Source organism: Engraulis encrasicolus, chromosome 12 (assembly GCF_034702125.1).
Source record: "Engraulis encrasicolus isolate BLACKSEA-1 chromosome 12, IST_EnEncr_1.0, whole genome shotgun sequence".
Lineage (NCBI taxonomy): Eukaryota > Metazoa > Chordata > Actinopteri > Clupeiformes > Engraulidae > Engraulis > Engraulis encrasicolus.
Genome location: NC_085868.1, coordinates 11959076 through 11975722, shown reverse-complemented (window position 1 = coordinate 11975722; position 16647 = coordinate 11959076). Strand labels below are relative to the sequence as shown.

Below are 16647 nucleotides of genomic sequence, written 5' to 3'. Positions count from 1 at the left end.
GCATAGGGCCTATTATTAAACATTTAATGTGTTTAACTCTGCTTTGTTTTCAAGGATGCTTTTATGAGCTTTATTTCAGACGAAGTCAATGAAGAGTGAGAGATGGGGCAGGACAGGAAAACAACCTAAGCCCGACTTCAGGTCCCCATGGGAAAGTGCATGAGATAACACCACAGCACCCTCTAACTTACAGTGGTGCTCATATGTTTACATACCCCAGCAGAATATACACTTTCTCTGCGATTTCTCACAAAATATGAAGGATTACACAAAACCTTTTTTTTTCACTCATTGCTAGTGACTGGCTTAAGACATTTATTAGCAATTTTCTGTGATTACTCTTTCAAAAGCATGATCACAACCCAAACGACCCTGTTGAAAAGTTTACATACCCTAGTTTCTGATGCTGAATATGGCCCTGTTTAACATCAAGGACCGCTCTAAATTGTTTGTGGTAGTTGTGGATAAGGCTCTTAATTTTCTCAGATGACAAAACAGCACATTCTTCCTGGCAAAATGGTTGTTTCCTATAATATCTTGGGAGTCTTGCTGGAACCTCACATTTGAGGTTTCCCCCGAGTGGCTCAACGGTGTTGAGATCAGGAGAGTGAGATGGTCGCTCAAAAACCTTCATTTTATTCATTCTGAAGCTAATGACGGGTTGATTTGGCTTTCTGTGTCGAAATATTGTCATGTTGGCACTGTTGGAATTTCAATTCAGAAATGCGATATGAGGGGGTTTGGTTTGAATCAAGCCATTGGGCAAGGGAATCATTGCATTGCAATGATCATTGCAAGGGAACTTGTTCAGGAGGCATAGGACAACCAAAAAATAACTTCAGGTGAAATATAGGACAACATGAAAAATTGTTTTAAACTGTACATCAAAGAGGCACTTGAGGAAAGATGGGCTGTTGGGGGTTGCCAGGAGAAAGCCATTACTACAAAACTGCAAACGTGTTATTTTGCATATGATACACCAAATAGCATAGTGAGAAGCATCAGAATGCCTGAGACAAAGTCATTTGGAAAAATGAGATCAATATGGAACTTTTTTTCAGCCACTATTAACAGTGCCATTTGGAGAACAGTCAACGGAGCCTATGATGAAAGTTACACCATCCCTTCTGTGAAACATGGTCATGGACCACTGATGTCATGGGGACATTTGAGTTACAAATGCACTATACTTTTGGTCCATACTCGCAGAATGATGAAAACATTGCCCTGTGAAAAATACTGGAGTAAACTTGACACACATCAGCCTTGAAACTGCACATGGTCCATTGTTTGGACATGCCAACATGACAATATTTCAACACAGAAAGCCAAATCAACCCGTCATTAACTTCAGAAAGAATAAAATGAAGTTTTTGAGCGACCGTCTCACTCTCCTGATCTCAACATCATTGAGCCATTCAGTGGAAACGTCAAATGTGAGGTTCCAGCAAGACACCCAACAATAGTATAGGAAACAACCATTCTGCCAGGAAGAATGTGCTGTTTTGTCATCTGAGAACATTAAGAGCCTTATCCACAACTACCACAAACAATTTAGAGCGGTTCCTGATGTTAAACAGGGCCATATTCAGCATCAGAAACTAGGGTATGTAAACTTTTGAACAGGGTAATTTGGGTAGTTTGGGTTGTGATCATGCTTTTGAAAGAGTAAACACAGAACATTGCTAATAAATATCTTAAGCCAGTCACTAGCAATGAGTGAAAAAAAAGGTTTTGTGTAATCCTTTATATTTTGTGAGAAATCGCCAAGAAAGTGTATATTCTGCTGGGGTATGTAAACATATGAGCACCACTTAGCTTTTGGAAGTTGCAATGATTCATAAGTAGAAAGAAATTGGAAAGAAAGGAAAGTAGCCTAGTGCTAGGCCTATACGGGTAAAACAAAACTAGTGAACTAGGCCAAACTAATAACAATGAATGATCAGAACTCTAACAATTCAAACAGTGCATGGCACTGGAATGCATTTAGCTGAATACAGTGGTGGAATAGAAAGACAGATGCTGAAGCACTCAAGGTTGCAATTTTTTACTTTTTTATTTGGCTACAATGCCTACGCGTTTCGGCCCTTCTGGCCTTCTTCAGGGCGTATCAAGAGTACGTATCAAGATACACCCTGAAGAAGGCCATAAGGGCCGAAATGCGTAGGCATTGTAGCCAAATAAAAAAGTAAAAAAATTGCAACCTTGAGTGCCTCAGCATCTGTCTTTCTGGACCAAGTTTGAGAGCCCCTACACTGATGAGCACCAAGGAAAAAAGGTGAAGACCCAGAAGCACTCCAATTACCTGCTTATGTTTGATACAGTGGTGGAATAATTGCCCACCGGCCCCCAGGGCAAGACCTATAGTGCCTCCCCATACGATCTGCCAAGTTCACAATATGCCCCCCACCAACAAGGCCTATGGGAGGGCCCTGGGCCCCAGGGCAAATGCCCTGCTTGCCCTGCCTATTGCTCCACCCCTGGGTGAATACAAGAGCACAAAGCCTGGTCTAAACCAAATTCCGGGAAGCCCTGTCAATGATACCCATTACCACTAGGTTTTGTTTATCATCACTAGGCAACAGCACCTCATCTTATTCCCACAGTAGGAAATGCTGTTCCCTTAAGACAAAGACTAGTCTGTCTGCTACAACTGTACTGTCTACTTAAAAAAAAACCTGTCCTTCTCTAATGAAAGGGTAGTATTAACGACAAAAGGTGACACTCAAGACAACCAAATGGCTTTGGCAAGCGGGCACTGGCTGGACAAAGAGATCAGAGGAGAACCCCCGAGCCCGAGGTAAATGATCTCTTCAAAGACTAGCCTATGTGTGTGTCTAGTGTGTTGTGTGTAGGCTACTGGAATGTCTTGCCTTCTTCTTCCTTTACTAGCCCATACATGCTTTTCTATTCAGCAATGGTATGCACTTGCTATTCAAATGGCTAAGACGTTCAGCCATTTTGCCTATAAGCACTGTGGTTCCTCGTCGGATGGACAAGGGTATAGCCTACTGCCGTTTTGCCTATTATGTCGTTTCTCCCCCTTTGTCCACAGGTATGGCCATGCACTTGCGTTAGCTGGCAATATAGCATTTTTGTTTGGTGGTGCCACCTCCACTAGTAATGAGGTAAGAAACTACAGTTAGCCTAGATAATACACATGTAATATACTGTACACAATACTTCACAATTGAGTTTTTACAGTACCCATATCTTTGCACCTTTCAATTTACAGGCAGGTACGGCATAATGACAATAAAGGTCTTGGTTATATTCACATCTTTGTATGATCTCAATAATAATGATCTACCATACATGTTGTTTCAATGGTGTTGGATATACATTCCACAACACTATCGGGTCTTGTTCTGAACGCCTTGGCTGCACACATTGGCACAGTCAACTGTAATTGCTTTAATAGACAGAACAGTGTACTGTTTCCAGTGATAATACTAATCGTTTAAGTGGTCATTAATATTTTACTCTACAGTTCACAATCAGATAGACTTTAGATTAAAAACAGCTTTAAATTTACAATGTAATTAAATATGGAGGAAGAGCAGGCAGATGTTTTAGTAGGAGTGCATTATTCTGGGCCTCTTGCCTCTATGCAACGGTATGTGCAAATAAAAAGAGTGAATATATGTGCATGATGTAGATACATACAGTAGTAAGCGCATCAGATGATAGGTTAGGATAGGTTAAAAGATTAAAAGATTAATCTCTCTCTACTCCGAGGGGACTCAATGCAAAAAAAGTGCAGCTTCAGCAATCATCAACCCTCACCATTTGTGAAAGCATAATTTTGAATGGTGGAAGTAATATTGTGTTTTTTTATTGATTAAAAAGAGGATAGAGTTAATCGAGTCCAAGTAAGGCGTAGAAATCAAAGCATGGTCTCAGGGCGTAAAGTTCGCAATTAAGAGGAGTTTAAAAGCCAAATGCCTTGAAATTTGACTCTTCGCCTTAAATGATCTCGTGCAGTGACTCTGCACTGCAGATTTTGACCTTCAAAAATGATCATTTTTTTTCACTGAAAATGAACATTCTTATAAAATTTGAAAACACTTGCCTTAGGCCATTCTTAGATATATTGTCCAAAAGAAGACCACTTTCAGCATCACAGTGCAGAATTATACTTTGACCTTCAAAATCTAACCAGACACAAAGCCCAAAAACGTACTGTCTCCAGCCATGGTTACTGCCAAAATAGAGGCATTTAAAATCTGGTCTATGGGTAGCCTCTTAGTGCAGATTAAGTCGCTAGCGGGCCTATTCAGTATTTGCTGAAAATACTCAACTACATCATAATAACTTTGCTATGACATTACCGAGAGCCTTAAGTAACAGATTAAGACATAGCCATTACAATTCTGATGACAGTATGTTAATGATTATTTCCGTGACCGTACTACGAAATGGCATGAGACGGGGTTGCTCTTACACACCAGCCTGAATGACGAAAAATGACATTGCAGGTTATCAGTGACAAATGTTGACTAAAAATAGACATTTCATAATCCTCATCAACATTTTTTTAATCAACACCCTTTCACATCTGTTTCATGTATGAACAGGAGACCAATCCATCCTACTTAAAAGATTTTCACATGCTCACGGGTAAGAAAGACCATTTATTTCAGGATGTAATATACCCAAAACCATAACACGTTATACAAATGTTTTATGATGATGATGAATCCATTTGGTTGTCTTTTGCAGTCTCTCCCACTTATGTGACATGGGAAGCTTTGCCACAGAGTGGCGCTGTACCACCCGCCAGAGAGGGACACAGTCTTTGGCAAGTACAGTACCACACTCACACATCTGCCATTTAAGCATTCAATCGTGATGATTTTGGCCTTCACGATATTTTGAAATCCAGTATACAGTAGTAGCTGCAATACAGTACACACAAATTGCTGACTGGATCACTCCATTTGGTGTGTGTGTCTGGGTGTGTGTCTAGGTGTGTTTTGTGTGTCTGTATTTGTGTGTGTGTGTGTGTGTGTGTGTGTGTGTGTGTGTGTGTGTGTGTGTGTGTGTGTGTGTGTGTGTGTGTGTGTGTGTGTGTGTGTGTGTGTGTGTGTGCGCGCGCGCGTGCGTGCGTGTGTGTTTTAGAGAGAGAGAGAGAGAGAGAGAGAGAGAGAGAAAGAGAGAGAGAGAGCTGCCTTGGGCTGAATGTATGTAAGAGTGAGCTATATATGGTTAATAATATATGTGTAAGGATTTGTGTAATGTCTTGTGTCTAATGTCTTCTATATTTATGTATGTATGTATGCTACTTGACATCTTAATTTCCCCCTGGGATCAATAAATGATACCCTACTCTACTCTACTCTCTACTCCACAATAGCATTTATTGCATCCTATAGCAGCCAGTGAAGCAGCTTCGCTCTGTCTTTGTCAATAAACTCTTGAGTTGTGACTGTACAATCTGAGTAGGTGTGTATGCCATCTGGCAAGGTTAACATATCATTCAGTATTCAGTCAAAGAAGTTGGGCCTTCACAACCTTTTTATTCAGCATAGCAGTTACAATACTCATACATCCATACAAATTGCTAAATGAACCATTTTGCTATAAAATGAGTGTATGGGTGAAAGACATTCTTTGGGCTCAAACGTCAGGTGGAGTAACGACATTGAAAGAAAAAGCAAAGTGAAAGCCCACCTGGGAAAATCCCAGTCCCAATTTTATCATTGTGACACAGCACTCCACAGCACACAAGTGTTCACTGTACACTGCACATAACGAAATTGTATTTTATGCCTCACCCGTGCAAGGGGGCAGCCCCCAGTGGCGTCCCAAGGGAGCAGTGCGGCGGGGCAGTACCATGCTCAGGGTATGTCAGTCATGGAGGAGCACTGGTTAATTACTCCCCCCACCTACCTGGCGGGTTGGGAGTTGAACCGGCAACCTTTGGGCTACAAGTCTGACGCCCTAACCGCTAACCCATGACTGCCCCTTGCATTCAATGCCCATAAATGAATTAGTAATTGGTTGTTGATATGCTGCAATGAATATGCTTCTTAGATATTCCACTATAAAGAAACGGTAAGACTTTACTTCACGCCGGCGTCATAAGTATGACATAACGGTGTCATAACATTGTCATAATGCAGTCATGAATGTGTCATAAACATTATGTCAATGTCATAAACATTGTATGACTTTGTCTTTAAGTGAAATTCGGACAAAACACAGGCCTAACAATGTCAACTTTTCATGGCCATAAAACGTCTATGACATTGGCATTATGTTTATGACTCGTTCATGAGACTATTATGACACTGTTATGACACTGTTATGTCATACGTATGACGCCGGCGTCAAGTAAAGTGTTACCAAAGAAACTAACCAAAAAACCCATACTGTCGTGGCGCTGGCTGTCGTTGTGCCGGCCTGACATGTGCTACTGCTAAAACGTCACTGACCCATATACTTTGTATATTTTCAATCGCCTGTGTCTTCAGTTGATGCTTGCTTTATTTCTCAGTCTGAGGATATGTATTGCTCTTCTGCAGTGTTATCAAGGGCAAGGTCTACCTGTTTGGTGGTTCATCCAGCCCTGAGGCGGCAGAGTGCCTCCCAGGGGTCTATCGCTTTGATATTGGTAAGTGTACGTTTGTAGCAGAGCTGCCATCACCTGTCTAAATGAATGAATTTGGCCAATTACAATCTCATGCATTTTTAATCTTGGAAATATTTCTCTAAATTGCACTGTACATTATAGATATAGATCTTTTTAAAGGCGATTGATTTTTTCGTAAGTTATTTACATTTTGCTCCACTCAAGTTTAACTGGCTCTGTTCAAGACATACTGCACATCACTCCATACCAGGGCTTGACACTGGCACCTGCCAACCAGCCAAATGCTGGTAAAACTTGGCTGTGGCTGGTGTAAATTTCAGTGTCACTAGCCAATTTGGCAGGTAGCTTTTTTTATGGTAAGACATGATATTCTGCACTTTGCCCCTTGTGGATCAATTATTTGTATTTAAATTCAAGAAACAGTTCAGTCAGTTTCTATTTGTTTGTTTTATTCCCATGTAGAATGCACTGTCTGGCTTTAAGCACCTCATCTTCTGAGGTTAGATGTACAGCGTCATGATTTTTTTTTTAAATTGTGGCTAGTAGAATAGTTGGATGGCTGCTGACTCGGGAGAATCACTAGCCACAGTGGCCAGCATGCAAAAAAGTTAATGTCAAGCCCTGCTCCATACCGCACATCTCAAGAGGCATTCAACGGTGCTTGATTTTTCAGCCATTACTATTTTTTTTTTGTTTGTTTCATGCATCAACATTTTCAACACAAGGTGTGGTGGTTAAAAAAAGTTTGCCTGTCTGCAAATAGCATTGTCAGCTGTCTAAAATCTAAAACTGTCTGAATCTTTCAGAAAATGTCAGTGAAATGATTGTCCTAGTACAATTCCTCAACAAATCATAAAAAAAGTAAGGCTCTAATCTGATTCGCTGTCCTCCACCCTTCTCTGCTTAGTGTCACTGGCATGGGAGAAGCTTCCTGTGAGTGGTATGTCCCTGAGAACTCTCAACCATAGCTCTGTTGCCATTGGAGACAACATCTATGCATATGGCGGGCTTCTCGACGGCGTTCCAAATGACGACCTGATGATGTTTAACACTGGTTGGCTTGTCAAACACTGATGTTTTTCCCAGAAATTCTGTTAGTTGAAGCTTTCACAGAATATTGTTAGTGAAACCACTGTTGTGTGTGAATTTAGTAAATCTTTCATTACTTTGTTTCATTATTCAGTTTCAATGCTTTGGACGCCCTTGAGGACAACTGGGAGCATACCGTCTCCAAGGTAACTAACTCACCTGACCACACATGTTCAGTCCAATCACCTGTGTACCCTAAGTCAGCCATGAGTCTCTGTGCATGTCTGGGCAGATTACACTACTGATATGCTCAAATTCCACAGTAATTGCTGGTGTGATTTTTGTCAGCAGATACCTCCGAATGCCATTTGCCAAACTGTTTCTTTTTTTTGGGGGGAATGGCAAAACCACTCACATTAGCTCTCGAGCATTAGTGGTGTCCGTCACATGTGGTTTACCACATTGTTTTGATTTAACACAGTGGAAAGACTTGATAACTCCAATGCAGTGCCTCACAAATGTGAAGCAAATGCTTCCCCATTGTAACAAATATTTCCAACAACGTGTGGACTGGGTGTTTTTGGTTAAAAACCTATAGACAATGCTCCACCTCTTTTGGGCCGTGGGGGGTGGGAGCACAATGCTGTTAAACAGAAACAGAAACCCCAGGCCTTACATGCAGCTTGCCAGACCTCCATTCGGAAAGGCAAAAAGACGATTACTGCTTGTGCGTGCAGAGCTGGAGGAGGAAGCTCAACAGAACACGCGATTGGATTTGGATGTCTGTGGCACACACACAAACACACACACACACACACACACACACACACACACACACACACACACACACACACACACACACACACACACACACACACAGACACATACACACACAACAAAACATATACAGACCCTCTTGAAATAGAACCCCCACAAAAGCTCCTCAAAACTTGGTCATATGGCTCACAGTTTATTTTCACAAGCTCACTCTTGAGTTGTGTGGTGGGATAGCTGCTATGCTTTGTTGGCACTGACAAACAGTCGAGAGGTGACCTCATGTGAAAATGAATCGAAGGGACATCTGTTTCCCATTGTAAGTCTTTATTTGGCACGGTCTCTATAGTTTCACTACTAGAAGGACCTTGGCCAGCTGAAGTTCTTCTTCTTCTTCTTCTTCTTCTTCTTCTTCTTCTTCTTCTTCTTCTTCTTCTTCTTTGAGAAGACTGCTGGGAATTGTCCCATGTGACCTTGCTCGTTTCCCGTCTTTGTAGGTATAACCACTCTTCAGCTGCAGTTGGGGAGCAAATGTTCTTGTTCGGAGGACGTGGAGAGGATGAGTGCTACTACAAAGACATCTATGTTCTCCACACAGGTAAACAGGAGGGTTGTGCGGACGGAGCTTAACAATTTCCCTCTCAACCATCTTCATCACTATAAGTGCTATTTAAGTACTTTTCTCGAGTCATGTTCTCATCATCAGGATCACTGTCAAAACTGTCCGAATTGTTTAAACCAAAAGCAATGTCCGTGAGGGAAAAATCTCCCTTTGTAGCCTCTTAGTGCAGATACGCTTATCAATGGGTCTCAAAGAGTTAGACTGGGTCATTAACATTTTGGTAACCACAGCCTAATAAGGGCTCTGCACAAAGAAGTTTCAATAAACAGTACTCTATGTTGGACTATTGTAACATCAACAGAACCAATCCCATAGTCCAGTAGATCGCAACCTTTTTTGAATAAACATCCCCCGGACCTCATCATAACCCTCCCAACGCCCCCTTGACCTCATCATAATCCCACCGTAGCCCCTTAATGCACGCCATAGCTCCTGTGGCATGCTGTAATACATAATTGAAAGTTAACTACTATAGTACTACACTACTATGACAGTGCACGGTGCCTTTAGTAATACATTACGACTTGGTCATTGCCATTCTGGTAACTGCTAATTTATAATGCTGCGCCTTAAGGGGTTAGTATTAAAAAAAATGGACTAATGTCCCCCAATTGTGACTAAGAACCGCACCTTCTAAGCTGTATCCTTCTCATAGAACCCTAGGCTTCCCAATGCACACTGGGGGGCTGTAGTCCACGAATATAGAGGGTCATAGTCCAGCTAAACCTACCTCTCTGCAGAATTGTATAATGCAGGAACGTCGAATGGACTAAGATTTTTTTTACGTTGCTGCTGTATTTTAGGTACACTAGAGTGGCAACAATGGGAGGTCAAAGGGGAGTCTCCATTGTCGTCTGCTGGCCAGACCCTTACGTCACACCGAGATAAGGTAAGGGGCCTATGGCTGGAAGCTCCAGTGGCCTCGTCATGTATGCCGTTCCACCAGTGGAATGGAGTGGAGTAGAGTATCCTTTATTAATACTGAGGGAAATTAAGGTCTCCAGTAGCATACGTACATACATCCAGAATACAATGCTGTAATATGTTGTTGTTGAAAATACTTTATTATTATGATATTACTACATTATTATGACATTACACAGGGCTGTTTGTAATATATTACAACTGCTGCAGCAAATTGATAACAGGAGCCATGTCCTTATGGGGAGCAATTGGATATGCTCACTGGATTTGTACTACCCTTAAAGCACCGGATCTGTAGCATCTTCTGAATCCGGTCACCGCATTGTGTTGTGTGTGAAAGAAACAAATAGCAAAACAGTTGTATGAATGATAACTCATGTAATAAGTCATGTTATTTCTACTCAGGATATCTATTTGTTTGGTGGCAAAATCATCAACTCAGAGGGAGCCGTGACGTCATCAAATGAAATCTACAAATTAAGCATAGGTAACTGCATTGTCCCCACTCATATGGTTCACCCTTACTCAACCCCATGATGTAACCTCTGAATTGGGCTCAAAATAGCTACTGTGCTGTGAATGTCTTCCTTTTCTTTAAGCAAAGATGAAGTGGAAGGTCCCCCTCTATGTTGGGATTCCCCCTGCTCGACGATTTGGTCATGTGACCTTCATCTTGCACAGCCATGTAAGTCTGTCTTTTAAGTCTTAAATAGTTTTGAAGTAGAGAATAACTGGAAATGCACACATACGGTTCATGTTCACATAGTGCTATTTAAAAAGTAAAGTACTGTACTATTATACTGCTGCACAAATACACTATCAATCAATTCATTTGTCTTAAAATAGTCTCACCCCTGTTGTTTCTGCAGATGTATGTGTTTGGTGGCAAAAATGAAGAACAAGAATTCAGTGACTTGAAAGTGATGAAATTAATCAACCCATCAGAGAGACAACCAGGTATTTTACTTGACATTTATATTTGCTTCTGTGTACTGTGTCCTTAAACTTCACAGCCATGCTTAGAACTGACGGAGAATTGTATTTCTAAATCCCCATGGAACTACTGTACATGCACCTGACTAGGGCTGGGCGATATGGAAAAAAACCTATAGCACGATATGGATAACTTTATATCACGATAACAATATATATCACCATATACCAAAATGACGTATGTTATTAGTTAATCTCTTCATTTTCTCTTTATTTTGTTGTGTCACAAAGCCAAATTTCTCTCAAATGAATCTTTTTATTCTTATTTTTACAGTTACATTAACTTAGAGCGTGTATAGTGATAACGTTATGCGATTAAAGTATATTAGATTGTATAAAATTGTAAAAATCAGTTTATCGTGATATAAACGATAGAGGAGAAAGGGCACGATAGACAATTTTTTATCACGATAACAATATATATCGTCATATTGCCCAGCTCTACACCTGACTTGGGAGCTTTTATTTTGTTAACAGCGTGATACAGATGTGTTAATATTGTAGCGCCGAGCGGTAGCCACTTCAAAAAGGATGTCGGAGGCAGCAGATACAATGTAGTGTTGTCTTTAATCCCTGCCCTTTTACAGTGTAAAACGGGCAAAAGGAGGTGTCCCCCAGGAAAACAACAAACACTCTACACTAAACAATAAATAAACTCACACTCACACTGTCGCACATCTGGCCTTAATCAAGTTCTCCTCAGCTCTGATTAACCGTTACTAACGTTATCGATCCCTTATCACTACCCATCCTATCTAATTCCTTAATAATTCCCGCCCGGACACCTCCCCCCAATCAAAACCCACCCCAAAACTGATTGGCACGCACAAAATTCTAGAAGACACACAAGGGAGTGGGGAACAACATTCACGCACACAAATACACACACATTCACCATTCACACATACAGATAGACAGAGAGGGTATCCTTTGGGGAAACACACACACACAGTCCACTCAAGGGGCTCGGCGCTACACTATCTTGGACCTGTTCACTCTTCATGTCACCCCACGAGCAATACTGTATATTTCCTATATGGTATATTTATTTCCTATATGATTTATTGTGATGCCAACGTTTCTCAGGCATTACAGAAGCACTGCTGTACTGCACACAGCCATCTTGTGTGGGGGTTTGAGGCATTTATAACTCATGATGGCCCTCTTTATCTCTGCCACAGTGATGAAGGAGATTCTCTCTGAGTTTGGTCTCCAAGGAGTTAGTAACGGGTGAGAGCCGGGCCGCATGTGCCACTTTGAATTAACAACCTTAGAAGTGCGGTGGAGTTTGCGTTGGATAAAGTTTGACAAGTGGGATTTAAGAATCCACATTTTTTTTCTTTTTTTTTTACAAGTGTGTTTTCTGGCAGCCGTTGCTGTTTGGCTAGGCCAAACAGTGAGTTGTACAGTATTATAGACTTGTGCTGGTGGAGCATTTTAGTTTCGTGTGAGAGACTCTTGTGACTGTTATTCAAATTTTCAGTCAGTTTCATTCACTATACTTCTCTTCTATTCCATTACAGTTTCGCAGCAACAAAGGTTCCCAATGTGAAGTATGAACTGAGCAAATCCTCAGTAAGCCTATCCTATGAGAGAAGTGAACTTGCAGAGGTATGAAACACATGCAACTGATTTACAGACGGACCAATTTTTGTATTTTAATCATTTTCAATAAGTTGTTTATTCTTTTTTTGTTAATGGCTCATTACTCATTACACTGTTATATTGCTACCAAACTGTGTTTATCACAAAGTTATCGTCGTCACATGAATATAATCAAGGATTTGAGGAATCCCGAGCTCCGCTCCAGTCTAAATAGCCATCTTGGGCGGTTGTACCATGTGATTCCCCCTTTTTTGTTAATGGCATAATCATAAACATCATTGTTGCTATTGCTATAAATGATGATGACGCTCATAAGCATGCTTATTAATAACGCCCTCTTTATTAGCCAACAGGCCACAGGGATTTCACTGCAATTCGTGATGAAGCACTTGACATGATCCACAAAGCATTTGCCATGCTGGACGAAGAGTTCCAGAAGCTAGACAGGTATTATTTCATGTCTCACTATAGTCTAAAACCGCCCATGTTATTATTCTGTCTCAACCTGCACTGGCTATCAATAGTGGCTGGATTTAGGCACAAGGCCTTGGCTCTCACCTACAAAACTATACTCAGGGACTGCTCCTGGTCATCTGAAGGTTAAACTAAATCTGCATAATCCTGCCAGGATGCTGCATTTCTTCAACACAAACCGTCTTGCCGTCTGCTCAGACTATTAGATATGTTATGCAAAATTGTGTATGTTCGTGAAAATAATCATTGCTAGCATAGTGTTCTTTAGTAAAACATTCTGTAACTGGGCTATTTCACTCTTACACAACCCAAATATGGTATAGATATGTTGATATACAGTATTATTTGGGTTTTTTTACTATTTAATCTATTTACTTAATAAAAGAGTGACAGCTGTGGTTAATTAATGAAAGAGTGACAGCTGTGGTTGTACCAACTGATGTCTGCTACATAAAAATGTCAATGACCTGCACCAGAGACAAGATGTCCTTAATTACTTCAAGCTTGCAAAAGTGTCTGACTGATGTTTGACCTATACAGAATTAGTCAAAAGCCTGCCATTCTTCGCTGATAATCTTGTTTACAAACAACCCCCTTGCTGTCTGATTCAATAAGTCTGTTCTCTGTGTCTGTATGCCCCGCAGTAGTGCTGTCTCTCCCTCTGTCTCCCTCGTCTCTCTTGTTAACTCACTGAACAGTCGGTCAAACGTATCTCCTTACTGCATTGTGGTCCATGGACTCATTTCAGACTGTCCAATTGATCTAATTGATCTGAGTTCCAGGCTACTGCAGTTTGTGATCTTTGACAAATTCCTGAGATGACAGGGGTGTGACACCTTTTCATTATTTGTTAAAAGTGCCATTATTGACACTCTTTTGTAAGGTGATTTATCATGAGTTAGAACGACAGATCTGGATCACATTTGGAAAAGCTAATTGAGAAGAATGCCTTTCACCCTGTTACACCTTGATAATCCACTGAAACGAATTTGGAAACATTTTATTAATACCAAAAAAAAACATTTAATGAAAGGCAGTGCATCATGCTCATGAATAAATGTCTGATGTGTTCCTGACAGTAATTTCAATTACTTGTAACAAATTATTTGTCACAATTTGCAGTGAAAAGGCCGAACTAGCCGAGGCTACTGTGGCGCTACGGTATGAAAAACAGGCCTACAGGGTCCACCACGAAAAACAGGAGCAGGTACTGTAGTATGTCAGCGTGTCATTACGTACTTAGAAGTTATCTTTGCAAAGATGTTTGAGCAGAAAAGATGTTTAGCTTGGCATTAGCTTGGCAAGAGATTTTTTCCCATGACTGTATGTATAAAGTCATTTTTAACAAATGGAGTAATATCATATATGCAGCGGAGTGTAGTATGTTGAATATGTATGTGATGCTGAGTGAAACGTTTCTGGTTGTGCAGGAACTTCAGGAAATGTTGGAAAAACACCGGGCCCAGAACGAGGCGTGGCTGCGAGCGCGTGCAGAGGAAAACGATAAGGAGAGGAAGGAGCTGTGCAAGCTACGAGTACGTAGGGACTAGCAGTATAATAAATACAAAAGACAAATGCATCAACAACCACACACACACACACATACAAAGAAATGCAAACACAAACGGACATGCAAATACACACAGACACACATACAATGGCCAACACACATTCACATACACAAGTTATCTCTCTCTCCCTCCCCCCCTCTCTCTCTCTCTCTCTCTCACACACACACACACACACACACACACACACACACACACACACACACACACACACACACACACACACACACACACACACCCACACACACACACACACACACACACAGGCATGCCACCCTCAAACACAATAAAAGATGTGTTCGAGGTCATGGGAAAACCTTGAGTGCATGCTGTACCCTTCACTCTATGTTAGAAACAGTAATTGGATTCGTACAGTAGGCTACATTAAAGCTCCTAAGTTCCCAGCATTTGACATTTTCAAAAATGTTTGGGGCCCACCCCTGACCCAAAAAAAACCCTATAGAAAGTCAAAAAAATAGTCAACAGCAACACATTCTCAAATATTATTCAGATTTAAAAAAAAAAATGATATCAAGGCCCATCTGGAATACCTTCAGGGCCCATCAGTGGGCCCCGGCCCACAGTTTGAGAATCACTGCTGTAAAGAGCCTAATCAGTCTGACATTGCTTGAAGTAGCTGCAGCTAGAGGAAGAAGAACATTATTACATTAAGACGCAGGACTTACAACACAACGAAGTTACACTAATCCCCATTTACTCTAATCCCTTTTTTCATTCATTCATTTCATGCACCTCATTTCCTTATTTTACTCATAAAATGTTTTACCTGAAAAATGTCTGCCCACCTTTTTAGATTTCAAACATATGCACATAAATCAACATTAACACCATCCATTTCTTTGTGATCAAGATTCATTCATTCATTCAAGATTCCCTAATAATTCCATTCAACCCCTTAATATATTCTTTCATTTCATGCTCTACGCAGGAAGAGGTATTGCATGAGCAAGAAAGACTCAAGGAAGAACAAAACAACATCCAAAAACGCAGCGAGCACCTGCTGTCTATCATGCAACAGTTCAAGGGCATGTGACATCGGGGAGAAACAAGTGCAATCACAGATGGTTGACTTTTTAATTTTTTTATTTATGTGAAGCATAGAGCGTAGATCTGTCTGTGTGTTTGCCCCAAAGTGTGTGTGGCTCCCCATCAGGCCACACACACACCACGGATGGACAAACAGACAAACAGACAGACAAACTAACAGACGGGCTATTGCAATACTTGGCCAAACGCCCGCTGGGGTGCCAGATAGGCCTGATAATAACCTTTTCACACGGCTGTTAATTAACTTGAAGTAAAAAATGTAATATTGACAAACAGACAACTCAGGTGTGAGCACTGCATTTTCATAAGGAGCCCAGGGAGCTTTGCATTAGAACCCCACCATTTCCAACAGACTCTGGAGTCAAATATGCTTTTATATTGTGTTCCTACCCCCACACAGAGGGGTGAGGTGACAGTTTCCTTAGTGTTGGTTTAACTGCATGGGTCATTTAATGGGTCTGACAGTAAAGCATCTGGTCAATAAGGTTTTAGGAATGTTTTGTTTTGTCGCAGTTGAAGGTATTTACTACTGTTTGGTTCTGGCGTTTGGCTTCTATGTCATACAATACTCTAGAAGTCTAACAAATATAGAGAAAAGTCTAATTCTGTAATGTTCTAATAAAAAAAATTGTACTACAAACTTTTACTGTGGTCCTCAATATTTTCAATTAGCCTTTAATAATGATCATGATATATTTTTACATTAGTTTGCCTGTGTGTGGTCACTTAGGCTAAGCTATTGCCTGCGCAATCCCATATCATGGCTAAAAATTGTGTCTGGAGACTTGCACATATATTTTAGATCAAATAAACAATACTGTTTTGCATGGATAGTTATTATTATTATTTTTACATTTATTTATTTCACAATGCTGGCAAGGGCCCAGGGAGACCCCACGAGTGCTCGACTCCCTTGACAGTATTAACAGAGAGAACTCAAAACATAGGCTACTTCATCCATTTTTGGTTCATAAAATCTTTGAGATACAATTTCT

The 16647-nt window shown here is 40.8% G+C and overlaps 1 protein-coding gene across 1 annotated transcript; it reads left to right on the top strand.

Moving 5' to 3' along the window:
• The first annotated feature begins 2184 nt into the window (after positions 1 to 2184).
• Positions 2185 to 16275, top strand: zmp:0000001301 (rab9 effector protein with kelch motifs). The gene is made up of 18 exons (XM_063212544.1): positions 2185 to 2800; positions 3056 to 3128; positions 4578 to 4620; positions 4723 to 4801; positions 6528 to 6616; positions 7503 to 7649; positions 7779 to 7830; positions 8896 to 8996; positions 9824 to 9909; positions 10350 to 10431; positions 10544 to 10629; positions 10814 to 10901; positions 12119 to 12167; positions 12461 to 12548; positions 12889 to 12989; positions 14139 to 14223; positions 14447 to 14551; positions 15534 to 16275. The coding sequence occupies exons 1-18, from the start codon at positions 2739 to 2741 to the stop codon at positions 15636 to 15638; spliced, it is 1521 nt and encodes a 506-aa protein (XP_063068614.1). The 5' UTR covers positions 2185 to 2738; the 3' UTR covers positions 15639 to 16275.
• Positions 16276 to 16647: the final 372 nt, after the last annotated feature.